Source organism: Pinus tabuliformis, chromosome 1_2, assembly GCF_031772625.1.
Source record: "Pinus tabuliformis cultivar Carrire ecotype Pingquan chromosome 1_2, CPIR1, whole genome shotgun sequence".
NCBI classification, from domain to species: Eukaryota; Viridiplantae; Streptophyta; class Pinopsida; order Pinales; family Pinaceae; genus Pinus; species Pinus tabuliformis.
Window position 1 is genome coordinate 907009263 of NC_142298.1, and position 15024 is coordinate 907024286.

Here is a 15024-nt window from a genome sequence, read left to right on the forward strand (position 1 = left end):
ATGAGCTTCACACACCCCTTTAATAGCATGTCACCAGTGGATAGAGTATTATAAATATTTCTATCTAACAAATGAGTTGGTTATAGATCAGGTTTAACAAAAAAAAAAAAAAGATTATAATATAAAAATATAATCAATTTAATAATATGATTAGTAGATTGGTATTAGATTCTGAAAATGATTTACTAAAATGTTAGGTTTAATTCTATAAAAAACAAATATACATACATTAAAAATTACTCATATACATTATTGTAAAATAAATATTATTAATTTTTTCATTATTTTTTTTTTAAATTTACATATAATTTAAAATTATTCATATTTTAATTTAATAATACTTTAAAAAAACATTTATTAATATTAAAAATAAAATTTTGTTTTTACATGCTCCTAATTATAATATCTCCACATTATTATACAATTATAATCTACATTAAATAAAATCTATGCTCTTTTTCTAAAAGGGTTTGTTTCCTTTTCTAAATTTCCATCCAATGTTTAATCCTCATTCCTAAACTTTCTCTCATTGTTTTATTTTCATGTTTAAATTATTATTCTATTCTCATTCCTAAGCTTTCAATTGAGATTTGCAAAACATATTTTATAATATTATGATATAAATTAAATAAATTTTATTAAAGTTTTGAAAAAATAAATGAGTAAAATCTATTAAAGTTTTGAAAAAATAAATATTAAATTTAATTGAAAATTTAAAAATAATATTTTAATTTTTTAAAATGTAAATTGTATTTTTGGTTGTTTTGAATTTAAATTAAAAGTAATAATAATAAATATTTATTTACCAAGTTTCATAAGAATTTAGGCTTTGTTATAGTACTATTGGACAATATTATCACTTACCAATACAACATGCCCAAAAAACGTAATTCATTTCAAAATCAAATTATTTTATAAATAATTTATTTTAATTTAATTTTATAACATTTTTTAATTAAAACTTAATACAAAATTCTCAACAATAAATATTTACTCCCATTTTATAATGCATATTATTAATTTATAAATATGTTACAATACTATGAGCTAAGAGCATGACTTATGACTTCCACTTGCCAAAATACGATAGCTCAAAATCAAAATATTTTATTTTTATATTTAATAACAATTTTATATTCACTAAATTCTTCACCAATAGCCATATATTTATTGATACATTATTATATAAATATTACTTTTTAATAAAATTCAATACGTGTAAACTTAAATATTATATATATATATATATAAATAAATATAATTTAAAATTATTAATTATTTTTTCATATAAAGTCAACGTTATATGGGTTATACTTATACATTTGTTATCCTCATAAGTAAAATAGATACTCTCAAATTTGTACTCTTAGAGAGATTTTGTTATCATTTTTAAAATATAAAATATAAATAGAAGAAAGTTAAAAAATGCTAAAAACAACTGTCATTGGATAACTATCATATATATATGTTAAATAATTTCATAATATATAATTTTTTAAATAAATTTTATAATATATATTTTTTTCATAGAAAGAGATTTTATATATTTATACAATAAATATATTATAATACAAATTAAGTAAAATAAATACTTTCAAATTTGTGCTTTTATAAATATTTTTTTACCAATTTTAAACTATAAAATATAAGTAAAAAGATGCCAAAAACAATTGTCATTCGACAACTATGATATATATTAAATAAAATTGATAATATATATCTTTTTCAAAGAAATAAATGGTATATATTTATATAATAAAAATATATACATGGCTTGTCTCTTATATTTTGTTTGTATTAAAATAATAATAATATAAAATAAAAAAAATTATATAGTAGAAAAATTTATTATAATTTAATTGTTAAATTAACATTGAAAATAGTTATTAATAGCAGTTATTCATTAATGTAATCTGATTCATCCCTATTATTATATAAAGAAAATCAAACCCTTTAAATTACCAATTAATAGTGCATAAAATTTTTAATGGTTAATCTATTTCTTTACCTATAATAAAAATAAAATCTTAACCTAATATACACAATTTTAAAATATATTCAAACCCTTATAAAACATATATTGTATTTATTAAATAAAATTATTTATTGCTACAAGGTAACACAAAATTTCAACCCAAAAACTTAATAAGACTTTCATTTCCAGACTACTACTCTAAGACTTGATTTCCAAAACCAACTTTAAGCTACGCTAGACAGACACTAAAACAGCAACTTTAAAAACCATAATGAAAATGTATATAATCTTAGCAAGTCAACAGATAAGGACGTAACCATGGCACGGTCATATGGCAGAGGCTTCCTAACGTGGTCTCCTTCCCTACAAATACATTGTAAACTTGGAATTCGATGTATATAGGTCTGCCTCGGCTATCCTATTTCTGAACACCCATATATTTTGTCTTACCACCGCCCTGTTCTTTTAGACGCTCTAATACTCTGTTGCTCTACTCTGTACTAGCGCTATGAATACACGGCCTCATGCAGTTCTGCTCCCTTTCCCTGCTCAGGGTCACATTCAGGCCATGATGCAGCTCTCTAAGATTTTATATGCTCGAGGCTTCTACATTACCTTCGTCAATACCGAATACATACAAGAGCTCTTCGTCACATCTGGATCGGTGGACTCCGTTAAATATTTGTCCGACTTCAAATTCGAAACTCTTCCAGACGACCCACCCCCTGAGCATGGCCGGACCTCTAAACTAGCCGAGCTAGTTCGGTCCTTCTTGGATAACGGCCCTCTGCATTTTGACAAGCTGATTGACAAGTTGAAACATTCACAACCAGATGTTCCTCCAGTAACGTGTATAATCTCAGACGGGGTTGTCTCATTTCCACAGAAAACGGCGAGGAAGTTGGGGATTCCGAGAGTATCCTTTTGGACTCACAGTCCTTGTGGCTTTTGCGCTTATTTCTTCGGCCCTCTTCTGGTTCGCGAAGGTCATCTTCCTGGCAAAGGTATATAAACTTCCTCTCCAACTGTTTTGACACTGCTGATTTCTGGTAGCAATTCTCTATACATTCCTCAGGGCAAAGGCAAAGACAACTTGCTATTGTGTGCTGCAGACGATGACAAGTGTTTAACAAATGGATCCATAGAACATATAATCACCTGTGTCCCTGGAATGCCCCCTTTGCGTCTCAAAGATCTGCCCTTCTCCTTGCGAAACAAAGACATGTCAGAGTTTGTTACACGTGAAGCGCAGGCCGCTCTGGAAGCCGATCTAGTACTACTAAATACCTTTGATGAGCTTGATCGTCCTATACTCGACGCACTCCGAGAAAGACTTCCACCCTTGTACACGATAGGCCCTCTTGTTTTACAGGCAGAATCTGGAGAAGATAGAATATCTGGTCTATCTGCAAGCTTGTGGACCGAAGAAACGGAATGTATGAAATGGTTGGACTGCCAAAAACCCTATTCCGTTATTTATATTTGCTTCGGCAGCATAGCAGTTATGACTAACCAGGAACTCTTAGAGTTAGCATGGGGTTTAGAGGCCAGTAAGCAGCCTTTTCTGTGGGTTATTCGTCCTGATCTCATCCATGGTCACTCTGCTGTGCTGCCATCTGAGTTTTTAGAGAAAGTGAAGGACAGAAGTTTCTTGGTGGGATGGGCGCCTCAGATGAAAGTGCTCTCGCATCCTTCAGTGGGAGGCTTTCTGACCCATAGCGGATGGAACTCAACGCTGGAGAGTATCTGTGCTGGTGTACCCATGATATCATGGCCCTTCCTTGCTGAGCAGCCGACTAACAGGAGATTTGTGACTGGAGTGTGGAATATTGGAATGACAATGAATGAAGTTGTGAGGAGAGAAGATGTGGAAGACATGGTAACGAGATTGATGAGTGGGGAGGAAGGGAAGCAAATGAGGAAAAAAATTGATGAGTTGAGGGATGAATCGATGAAAGCAGTGGCAAAAGGAGGATCTTCTTACAATAACCTGGAGAAGTTTCTGAAGGAAATACAGATGGGCCTGATAGACTCTTGATGACGGTATTCTGTATGGATGAAAGGTAAATAATTTATTCATTTCTTCATTTCCATTGCGAGTTTTGGATAAACTTCAGATCAAGTGTAAATATCCGATATTCAGGATAATCAAGGAGGCTATATACTCATCTTAACAAGTAAGCATGGATCAGATCTTGAAGATAGGCTTCTTGTGATGTTTCAGGTGGGTTGTAGGTATTAAAAAAGCACTTGTAACTCTTTCATTCATAATCAAGTATTCAATCAGATGAGGCATAAAGCATATGGTGGAGAGTAATAAATCTCATTTATCATGTTACAGCAATTACGGGTTAGATAAACACATGAATCAATTTCATGTATCTGATCATACTTACTATACAGAACCCGTATACTTCATTTATTGAGCAGTATGTTTTATATATATAGAGAGAGAGATTAGAGCTCTTACATTTATATGTAAACTCGTGATATTGACTATTAATTTATGTGGACGGAGTTTGCAGTTTTTTTTTTTTCATACTGAATTTCAAATAAAAGTTTTTTTAAATTTTTTATAATTTGATTTTTGTGAATGTATAAAAGATATGAATGTATAAAGGGTATAGTTATGTGGATTATAGATTCTGAAAATATTCTGGAAATTTGATAATCAAGATGAGTGAATTGTTTGACATATCTCTTAACTATCCAATTTTCAAATATTCCTTAAATCTATAATCAATATAAATTTATAACTATAAATAAGATCTTAAAAATCATATTATATTAATTTTCTTCCTATCATCGTGAGCTTCCTTCTCACATACACCATCAGGTATATATATATATATATATAAGGAAGGCAGCACAAAGGTTGATTGCCTCTCCAAGGCAGGCCTGAGCTGCCATTCTGATAAAATACAATAAAGATATCTGGTTGAAAATAGGATCCTGGAGGAGGGCTAGCTTTGCTTGCCTTGAGCACCACCTCTCCCCACATGAGGGTCTCTATATTGCCATAGCTTTTTTAATGCTTTCTATTATTTTTAAAATATGCTGCAAATTTTGTTTTTCCATACTCCTCCAACTAAAACTGATTTTGAACTTAATTTTGGACAATTTCTAAAATTTTATTATCTGACTAAATAGTCTAATATAATTTTTGACAATACTCTGGAACTTACTATAAACCACATATATATTGTTAGAAATAACATTTTTTCTTCTGAAAGAAAACCATATTATATTAATTTTCTTTAGAATAATATAGATAGATGTTACAGATGACTTTTTTGCAATTTTTTACCATTTATCATACATATCAAAGATATCGGTTGGTTGTGTTTCTATGGTACAACCCAAAATTCTATTTGTTGAAGTACAACCCAAAAAATTATTAATGTTAAGATCGCTACTTTCAAATAGACCAAAAATATAAGATGAACATCTCCACTCTCAGCAACAAATTTCGATCCCCTGTAACCATCCTCGAGACTTAGAAAAACTTAATATACACCAAAATTAAATCAACCTCAAATGGATTCCTTGTTCGGTGTTAACCTTTGCCATAGCATTCGTAACAATCTGTATAAAGAAAATTATGTTCGCTGTTAACCTTTGCCATAGCATTCGTGACAATTTTTTTCAGGAACTTGACCCTAAATCACATTGATTGATTTGAAATTATGAAGAAATAAATTTTAATGTAATTATAGCAGAAAACCTGGGTCAAAAACTTAATATAAATCGCAAAAACTTAAATTCAAAAACTCTTCGTCAACGCTTCCGCCGTCAAACAAATTAACCGTAATTCATGCACAGTATACTATCAAGAAAAATAATCTTGATCTTGCACAATGCTTCTTGTCATTCAACAACATTAAGAATTTTTTTTCTCTGAACGCACTACACGCAGAAAATATTGCGTGGACTACTACGTCTGTCACGCCTGCACTTCACAACAATGCTCAAACGCCACCGCTGCATTTCTTTATCTCTGCAACTCTCTACTTCACACAAGCAGAGTGCCTCAAATCTTCGAATCTGTAAAGTTTTTCAAATGTGTATATGCACTCTCAGGGACAAATTTATGATTCTTACGCTCTTCCTCCCATAACTGACATGATGGCCTTTCTTGATCACAAATGCATTTTTAGGTTGTCGTGGTTTATGTCCAAACTAAATTATAAGAAATAAAAGCATATTAGGTCTTTAAACATTCGTTATCTTCGAAAGCAAAAGTTTAATTTTACTAAGTATTATTTAATTTCCTCTATAAAATTAACTAGATAATAATAAAAAACCACATAACTTCATTAAAAGTAGTCAAAATTTCATGGATTCATGCATGAATTTTACTTGGACTTGAACACCTGCCACAAGGTGTTCCAGCCATTCCTTCAGGCTTTGCAGCATCCCCATTAATTTCATCTGGTTACTCTTGTATGGTGAGAGAGGTTTGACTTGAACATGACGATGAACCCTACATCTGTCTATTTTGCATTCATCTACAGATGATGAGAAACACTTCGTGTACGCTTCATAGAATGGAAGCATTTAATAAATATATTAATAGCGAATTTTATTTATTTATTCATTTTCTCTTTTATGTAAATAAAAAAAAAAAAAAAATTATTTAATTTAAGTGGGTTGTTTAGATAATATCCATGCTCTTCTTGGCCCTCGTAGACTTATCCAAATGTTTTTTAGCCTTTATTTTGTTTATGCAAGTTCTTATACTTTATTATGGTTTTTTTAGGAGTTTGTTTCATCCATTTATAATTTATTTTTATAGAAGGTAGGTAATTGTTTTGTATAAATTTGTTTTTATGAGTAGCGTTAATGTTTTACTTATCTTTCTTTTAAATATGCTAAATAGTAACTTAAAAGATACACTAAATAGTCAGGTAAACTATTCACAATTTTTCTCCAAGATCTATTACACTATTTGTTTCATATATATGGAAAGAAGGAAGGTTAATATGTAGATTTTCAACCTTTTGCTAGTTGATATGAATTCTTACTAGTTCGGCTACTCGAAATTTCACTCTAACTCCACTAGATCATACTTCTGCTACTTCTATTTGTAACGTGCATACATCAACACTAAAGAGACAAAATATCTTTCTCCAAGTGAAGATCCATTAGTGAAAACAAAAGATTTAACTATCATATCCAAGAACATTCAAATCCAACATAAATCATGAAATTTAACACTAATATCGGGGAGAAAAATTAATGAAATTTACATTCGAAGAAATGGAACCATTTACAACATCATACCTTGGGTGTAAGGATAGACCATTCATAGTTACTTTAATCCCTTCTCCTCCTTGGCTCACTCACTATGATCAAGATCACCATCGCAATAAAAAGAGGTATTCCTAAGAGATTTAACTAGCATAAGGAGGATCGATGAGGATGGATTGAGGAGGATGAATCTAGACACCCCGAGAGAAGATAAGTTAGCCTAGATATCAATATTAGACCATTGCTAAGTCATTTTATCCCTTATCGAATCTATCTTCTCACAAATGGTCATGAATTCTAGATCTTTGACCATCATAACTCCTTTGCTTAAGACAAAAGGTGATGATGATTTCTTCACCACTCCTTGCTCAATATGATAGAGCAATTTATCACTCCCTTGCTCAGGACATGGAGTAATGGAGCATGACATCATGTCTATCTAGGGATATGAAACATGACTCTCAACCCTCCACTCATGTAGGTTAACACAAAGTCTCTCTTCCATCCTAATGTTGACAAATAAATTAATAATAGAAGCCCCATAATGCGTGAGGTTAGAAGAAAAATTGATGACCAAAATACGTTACAAGAAGATGTCTTAGGAAATTACAAAATAAAGGAGTTGAGAATCAAGAAACTAGTTAGGACTTGCCAAACACTTAATGTTGAATCATATAGATCATCTCCAATTTAGGCACACACATAGTTGTTATAAGAGATAATTGAACATGGAAACAAATATTATGCATTGTAGATCCATAAGGTGAAATGATAATACATGGGCATGAAGGAATACACAATGGATCCATGGCATCAAGAAAGAGATCATAGCCATTAGAAAGCACAACGTGGATCAATTTCATAGTACATATCGATAGTACATTAGACACAAAATAGAAGAGTGCCCCTTAGAGCACATAATATGGTATAATAGCCCGTTGTAGCTTGGGAGGAGCTACATATAGGAGTGTGACACCCCTAAACCTAAGTTCTTCATCCGAACCTCAATGGTGCGAATCCTCATCATGTGAATATATGAGTTGATGTCGAACATGGTATAAATTTCTTGATTACTGGTCATTGATGTATGCCATTAACAAGCGCAAGGGGGTCCACAAATGATGAAAATGGACCCCAAAGTATGTATCAAATTCCACTGAGCATGGATAAATGAGGTGATATTAAAAATTCATGGATTCAATGGATTAGGAATTAAAGAGGAAAACCCATTTTCAATCGCAAGGAAACCTAGCATTAAGGATTGAAAGCTCCAAGGTACTACTCGTTTCTAGATCTGCCTCTTAGATATGGAATTATCATCAATAAGAGGAAATACATCATAAAAGGGTCTTGTTGTATCAATTTTGAGTTGACATGAAACAAAGTAAGAAATGATGTGAATAGATGAAGTCGCCACATGCAACTAACACAAGGATAATTAACACAAATGGCCAACACATGCTGAAGGTAGGTGACTGAGGCTTATACATCCCTTGAAGATTCAGTGGCATGACACAAAAGTGACTTAGAAGAATTAACTAATAAGAACCATGTGATATCGTGCAACATTGTAGAAGGCATTATCATGCACCATAATGACTAGAAGAGGAATCAATTGAAGGATTAAATGACTCATATGTATGGTGCAACTTCTAAGAAAGCTATAACACAACTATAAGATAGTGAAAAAAAAAGTTCTGCGTCCAAGGATGACATGATTGATGCTAAAATTTATTTAAATGAATTTCAAAAATTGTGCTTGCCCTCCCCCTTGCCTCTTGTATTTCTTTAGCATATCCTTCATAGATTAGCAAGTAGTAAGGAGAATACAATACGCTCGATCCTTTTAATTTAGTTTCAATGAGCCCAAAAGAGAGAGTGACAAGGCTCAATTTCATTGTCATGGTGGGTGTATAACAAGAGTCTGAGGCCTAAAAGAAGTCACAACATGGACACATTACTGGAGCATCACCATTGGTGAATTTATTTTGTCCATGATGGTCAAAGGTTCATTTACCACATGAAGTGGGTTTCTTGAATTTATTTTAATTATGGGATATACTTAGGAAAATTAGTATTTAGTAAGAATTGTTATGTATTTTCATAAAATAGGAATTTATTGTAGCTGATTCTAAGATATTGTAATTAGTTTTAATAGATTAAATATATTCTAGGTTTAGGGATTATCTCCACAATTAGTGGATCTTTTGTACTTCAATAGAACTTGTAGCTCAAGTAAAGGGTGTTGAGAATGTGAGTGTGTGAGTGTGGATTAGTGTGTTTTCTAAAGAAAGGGACTGAATAAATCAAATAAATTGTGTTCCCCTTTGTTATTGGATTACTGGTGCTCTACTTTGATTTGATATTACTTCCAATTTATGTGTTATAGATTTACCGTTAAATTTCCGTTTTAATCTTTTATTTAAAGCTCAATGGAAGCCATTGTGTTATCACCAAAAAATCGATCATCTAGCCTAACTTACTAGATGGATCGAAGTACACCATGTAAAGCCAATTTTACCATATTAAATTTTCTTTCACTGTGAGAAATTACTTAATAAACCACCTTTTTAAAGTAATTTATAGTTTTTTTTTTATAGGTAAGCACCCACGGGGGATTTGAACCAATGAACTATCGCAAGGAGTGCCTTAATAGTGCACCCATTCACCGTCAATCCAAAGCCCTGTGGGCTTAAGTAATTTATAGTTAAACGCATGAAGAATAATTAAATAAATCACTATTTATTTGATTTTCATCTAGGAATAATTAATTTAACCATTGTTTTAATAAATCATTATTTTTCTTATTTTTCTCTCAGAATAATTAATTAAACACTAATTAATTATTATTCTTTGTTAAATTTGACTAGGAATAATAATAAAACAATGGTTAAATTAATTATTCCTAGAAGGAAATCAAATAAATAGTGATTTATTTACTTATTCTTCATGGGTTTAACTATAAATTAGTTAATAAAGGAGGTTATTAAGTAATTTCTCACAGTGAAAGCAATTTTACTATGGTAAAATTGGCTTTACATGGTGTACTTTGATCCATCTAGTAAGATAAGCTAGATGATCAATTTTTTGGTGATAACACATTGTATGCCAATTTCTTTGCAACTAAACATTTGGTGTTGAGGGTCCTGCATTGGATCGAATCCTTTGTGATGAGACAATTCTATGGTGTCGGGTTATTTCCATAAATTGGTTGAACAAACAAGTCTTATGAAGGCAAACAAATATGAGTGGAACCTTCAAATCTTATTAAGACTAAAATGTTCAAGGTGAACGTAGAAGTTGGTTGTGAGTGAAAAAAAAATTAATTTTTTTTGGTTGAATGTAATTGAGCCTTGAACCTTGAGTAGGACCTAGTCAAACATAACACGCTACTTTGAAATTGTACCAGAAGAGGTCGGCCCCAACCCACAATAAGGCCTTATTTGTCTTGAAAACTTTGTATAGTTGATCGACCCCCCACTAGTTTGCAGTGAAGTCGGCCCCAACCTAGTCGGGCATACTTCTAATTTGTCAATTCGGGACTTTTCAACCCGATCTTCTAAAATTGTAGATCACGTCAACCAAATTTTATAATATTTAATAAAAGTGGGTTTTCAAAGGGTTTTCTTAGAGTGAATTTGCATATATTTATTCTTGGAGGAAATAGTTAAGCAGGGGCATTAGAAAGAATAGATCAACGTCAATTGTGGTATCATAGTGCCTTTTTCTAATTAAAATTAAGAATGACATATCATCAAGGAGTAGTTTCAGGAGCATGTCAAGGGAGAGTTGTACCAAATGTGGCTTTGCAAGCTGAAGTAAGAAAAGTTCATGAGAGAATGGAACCTATATAGAGTACATAGAGGAGAGAAACTTACATGGTAGATGTCAGTGAGGTTGGAGAAGAATATTCCAGCAATGAAGGGCTAAAAGAGTCAGAAGATGTAAAGATGATGAGGATTTTTGCTAAGATAACTACAAGATCAAAGATGGAAATTCCACCATATGAAGGTAATTTAAATGGTGATGAATTAATGGATTATATCAACGCTCTTGATAAATATTTTGATTATGAGAATGTTGAAGCTGATAATCGAGTTAAATATTCAACAACCAAATTAAAAGGCCACACTGCACTCTGGTGGGATGAAGTGCTAGCTAAGAGGAAGAGGAAAGGAAAAACTAAAATCAAAGATTGGGAGACGATGGTGGGAAAACTCAAAGGTAAACTTTTACCCAAGGAATATCAAATTAATCTTTGCAGACATATATAGAATCATATATAGAAGTCCATCTCAGATAAATAATATATAGAGGAGCTTTATAAAATAAATATTAGAGTTTTTCAGATAGAAGATGATGCTGAGAAAGTTGCTAGATATATTAATGGATTGGGGCTTTATATTCAAGATGAAATTGGCTTATTGTTTTTAATTATTGTTGAATATGTATATCAAGATGCCTTGAAGGCAGAAGAAAAGCTTGCTAGAAAGAAAAGTCAGAGAAGTCGAGGAAGAAGTCTTGCGAGAGGAAAAGGACAATAGATTGGAAGAGGAAGACTTTTGTTTGCAAGAAGAGAAGATGAAGGGGATTATAGTAGTTAATAACGAAGAGGAGGTGATTTGAGAGGGATAATATCATTCTCTAGAGGTGGAGGTCTAGGAAGAGATTATCAAACTAGATGTTTCAGATGTGGGAAACTCGAGCATATGTCATGGGACTATCCTGAGAATGCACCAACACGTTAGAGAGGTGCTCATGTTGCCAAAGTACTAGAAGAAAATGAAAATCCAGTTGTCATTGAGGAGTTACCTGAAGTGGAAGAATATTTGATAATGAAAAGTGTTGATGAAAGTTGAAAAGGAAGTTGAAGAGCCAACTCAAAGAAGAAGTCTATTTCGAACCATATGTAAGTCAAAGCGTAAGTGTTACAAACTATTTATTGATAGTGGAAGCACTGATTACTTTGTTTCTCTGGAAATGGTAGAGTAACTAAACTTAGATAGAACCACACATCCTGTTGGCTTGGTGGGGCCTCATTGACGTTCAACGTTAGTTAGCCAAAAAAATCCCTACACTACTGATCCAGGTGGATATTGGTGGCCACCTGCCAAGTCCACCTGGACCCCCACCATTGTCTTTCTCAGCATTTTCAGTTTCCTTAATTGTAGCACAACTTACTATTTTTAGTAGTTTTTCGGGTCCTGAACTTCCGGAGCCGTTTTGAGGCCCTAAACGACGTTTTTTGGGGAATTCGGGGGCAACATGGGTCCATGCAATGGACCGATGTTGCCCGTTCCAACAATGATAGTACTCAGATAGATCTTTCTAACGAGCTATTGTACGCGTCAAACGGAGATCATATGCCAAAGTTACGACCCCGGGAAGATGATGTACCAATTTACCCCAAACGGGGCCCACAGTTTGGCGTTTCATCTCCTAGGGTTAGGTTTTGGAATGTTAAGGGTTTTCCATTGTTTCTCAACAATAAATAGGCCTTCGAGCCTCATTGTAACATAGTTCAGAGGCATGTAGCCAGCACATCTCTTCTCAGAGATAAGCTACCATCGCCCTAGCTGGTTTATTTCCATTTCTGGTTGTAAGCATATTTCAGTCTTTTCCATTAACGAAATGAAGTATTATTTCCGATGCATCTTTGTGGATATGGTTATCTCTGTAATTTGTTGCGTTCCTTTTTAAATCCGGATCAGTGGTATCAGAGCGGTCTGCTTTTTCTCTGTTTTTCTTTGCATGTCCCCAACAAGGTCGGGATATAAGGAGTTAGGGCTTGAACTGGTTGAACCTTTGCAAGACCAGCCTCGCAAATCCCGACGGCCTCCCATGGCGGACGAGAAGAAAGACGAGGGGGCAGGAGATCCCATCAAAATCTTGCTCGAAGAAGCCCTCGAGCGACAACGGAACGCGATGATGGACAGCTTTGCCCAGATCCTTCAGCGGCTACCCAGAAGCGACGCATCGGCTTCCAGCAGCTACTCTGGAAACACCACACCCTTTAAGGTACAAGTTAATTTTGAAATCCCCATATTCGAGGGTCAGATAGACGCAGATGCCGTAGATAAATGGTTAAATCTGCTAGAGGGTTATTTTTCTGTTCATGAATTTTCGAGTCGGGAAAAGGTTTTTTTTGCTCTTCTCAAAGCAGCCCCCCACGTCAAGGACTGGTGGGAAACCTACTGCGAGCAGAAGGATGAAAGTACTGGCTCACTATTTTCAGTCGCACCCACCTGGGATTCGTTCCGGGATGCCATCAAGGAGCAGTACTACCCTGTTGGAAGCTATGAGGATGAATACATAAAGTGGACCACGCTGCGGCAGGGAAGGGACCAAGACGTGCCGGAGTTCACCAATCTTTTCCATACCCTTCGCACAAAGTTGGGTATCAAGGATTCGGAGCAACATTTGATACTCAAATACCGTGGCTGCCTGCACAAGTACATCCAGGAAGAAATACAATTCCTGAACATCCCCTCGCTCGGCGCAGCATACCGATATGCCGTCAAGGTCGAGCAGAAGTTTAAACAAAAGAAGCGAGACTTTGGATCTGCGAATCCAAAGCAGGGGAAAGGTGCCCCTAAACCACAGAACAAAGGACAAAGCCAAGGCGGGACAACCCAAGACAACCAGTCGAAGCTGCAAGCAAAGAACAGCGCCGCGAAGCTGAGAAAGGACACTGGAAAATGGTGCGAGTTCCATAAGAGCTCCACTCACAACACAAGTGAGTGTCGGGCCAAGCAGTCACTGGTGGCTGAGCTAAAGGTTTCATAATCAGATGCATGTTCCGACTTTGAGTCAGAACCCGATAAGGGGTATGAAAAAGGGAAGCAGATCATTGATGCGGATCCCAGCGCCACTGTTGCCACCGCAAAGATCCAGAAAAATGAACTCGAAGATCTAGAGGAGGAGGAGCGTCTCTTCCACTCCCAGATGTGGGTAAAGGGCTCCCCGATACAGTTCATTGTTGATAGCGGGAGTCAAAAGAACCTCATTTCGGCAGAGGTCGTGAAGCGGTTGGGCTTACTGACCACAGCACATCCACAACCATACACCATTGGGTGGCTTCACCAAGGACGTGATCTTCGCGTGAGCCAGCAGTGTCGCCTTCCATAAAACATCAAGCCCTTCACGGATGAGGTATTGTGTGACATTGCTCCCCTTGAAGTTTGTGATGTATTACTAGGACAACCATACTTGTGGAAGCGACATGCTATGTATGAATCAAGGCCCCGTGCTGTTATTATTACATTGGGAAATAAGTTGTTCAGGATACCAGAGGTAGCACCACCTGTTGCCATCTCTTTGATTACTGCAAAAAAATGCAGTAAGATCATTTCCAAAACCAGGAAATTTGTTTTCCTGATGATACGCCCTCAAGGAAAGAAGAAGACAGTGGCCGCGGCCTCCAGACGGGGTCCCTCTGCACGACAACTACAGATGGACAAGATTGTGGAGGAGTACGAGGACATTTTCACCTCCCCGGCAGGGGTTCCTCTGCACTGTCAAGTCAAGCACTCCATCGATCTGACCCCAGGTGCGCCGCTACCCAATGGACCAATTTATCGGCGCTCCATTCTGGAGAACAATGAAATCAAGAGGCAGATTCAGGAGCTCCTGCAGAAAGGTCACATCCGTCCGAGTTCATCGCCCTGTGGGAGCCCGATCGTGTTGGTACAGAAGAAGGATGGGACGTGGAGACTCTGTATTGACTATCGAGCGCTGAACAAGATCACTGTCCGTAATAGGTACCCGATCCCGCGGATTGATGACCTCCTAGACCAACT

At 34.9% G+C, this 15024-nt stretch overlaps 1 protein-coding gene across 1 annotated transcript; it reads left to right on the forward strand.

The window, feature by feature from the left end:
* Positions 1–2220: 2220 nt before the first annotated feature.
* On the forward strand, positions 2221–4308 carry LOC149208889 (7-deoxyloganetin glucosyltransferase-like). The gene is made up of 2 exons (XM_089396195.1): positions 2221–2979; positions 3088–4308. Exons 1-2 carry the CDS (start codon positions 2484–2486, stop codon positions 4011–4013), a joined length of 1422 nt encoding a protein of 473 aa, XP_089252321.1. The 5' UTR covers positions 2221–2483; the 3' UTR covers positions 4014–4308.
* Positions 4309–15024: the final 10716 nt, after the last annotated feature.

Bases quoted from the DNA above. Each gene is read 5' to 3' on its own strand.
- LOC149208889 (XM_089396195.1), top strand. From the start codon at position 2,484: ATGAATACACGGCCTCATGCAGTTCTGCTCCCTTTCCCTGCTCAGGGT. The intron at 2,980-3,087 runs GTATATAAACTT...TGTGTGCTGCAG, and splicing joins AGGTCATCTTCCTGGCAAAG to ACGATGACAAGTGTTTAACA.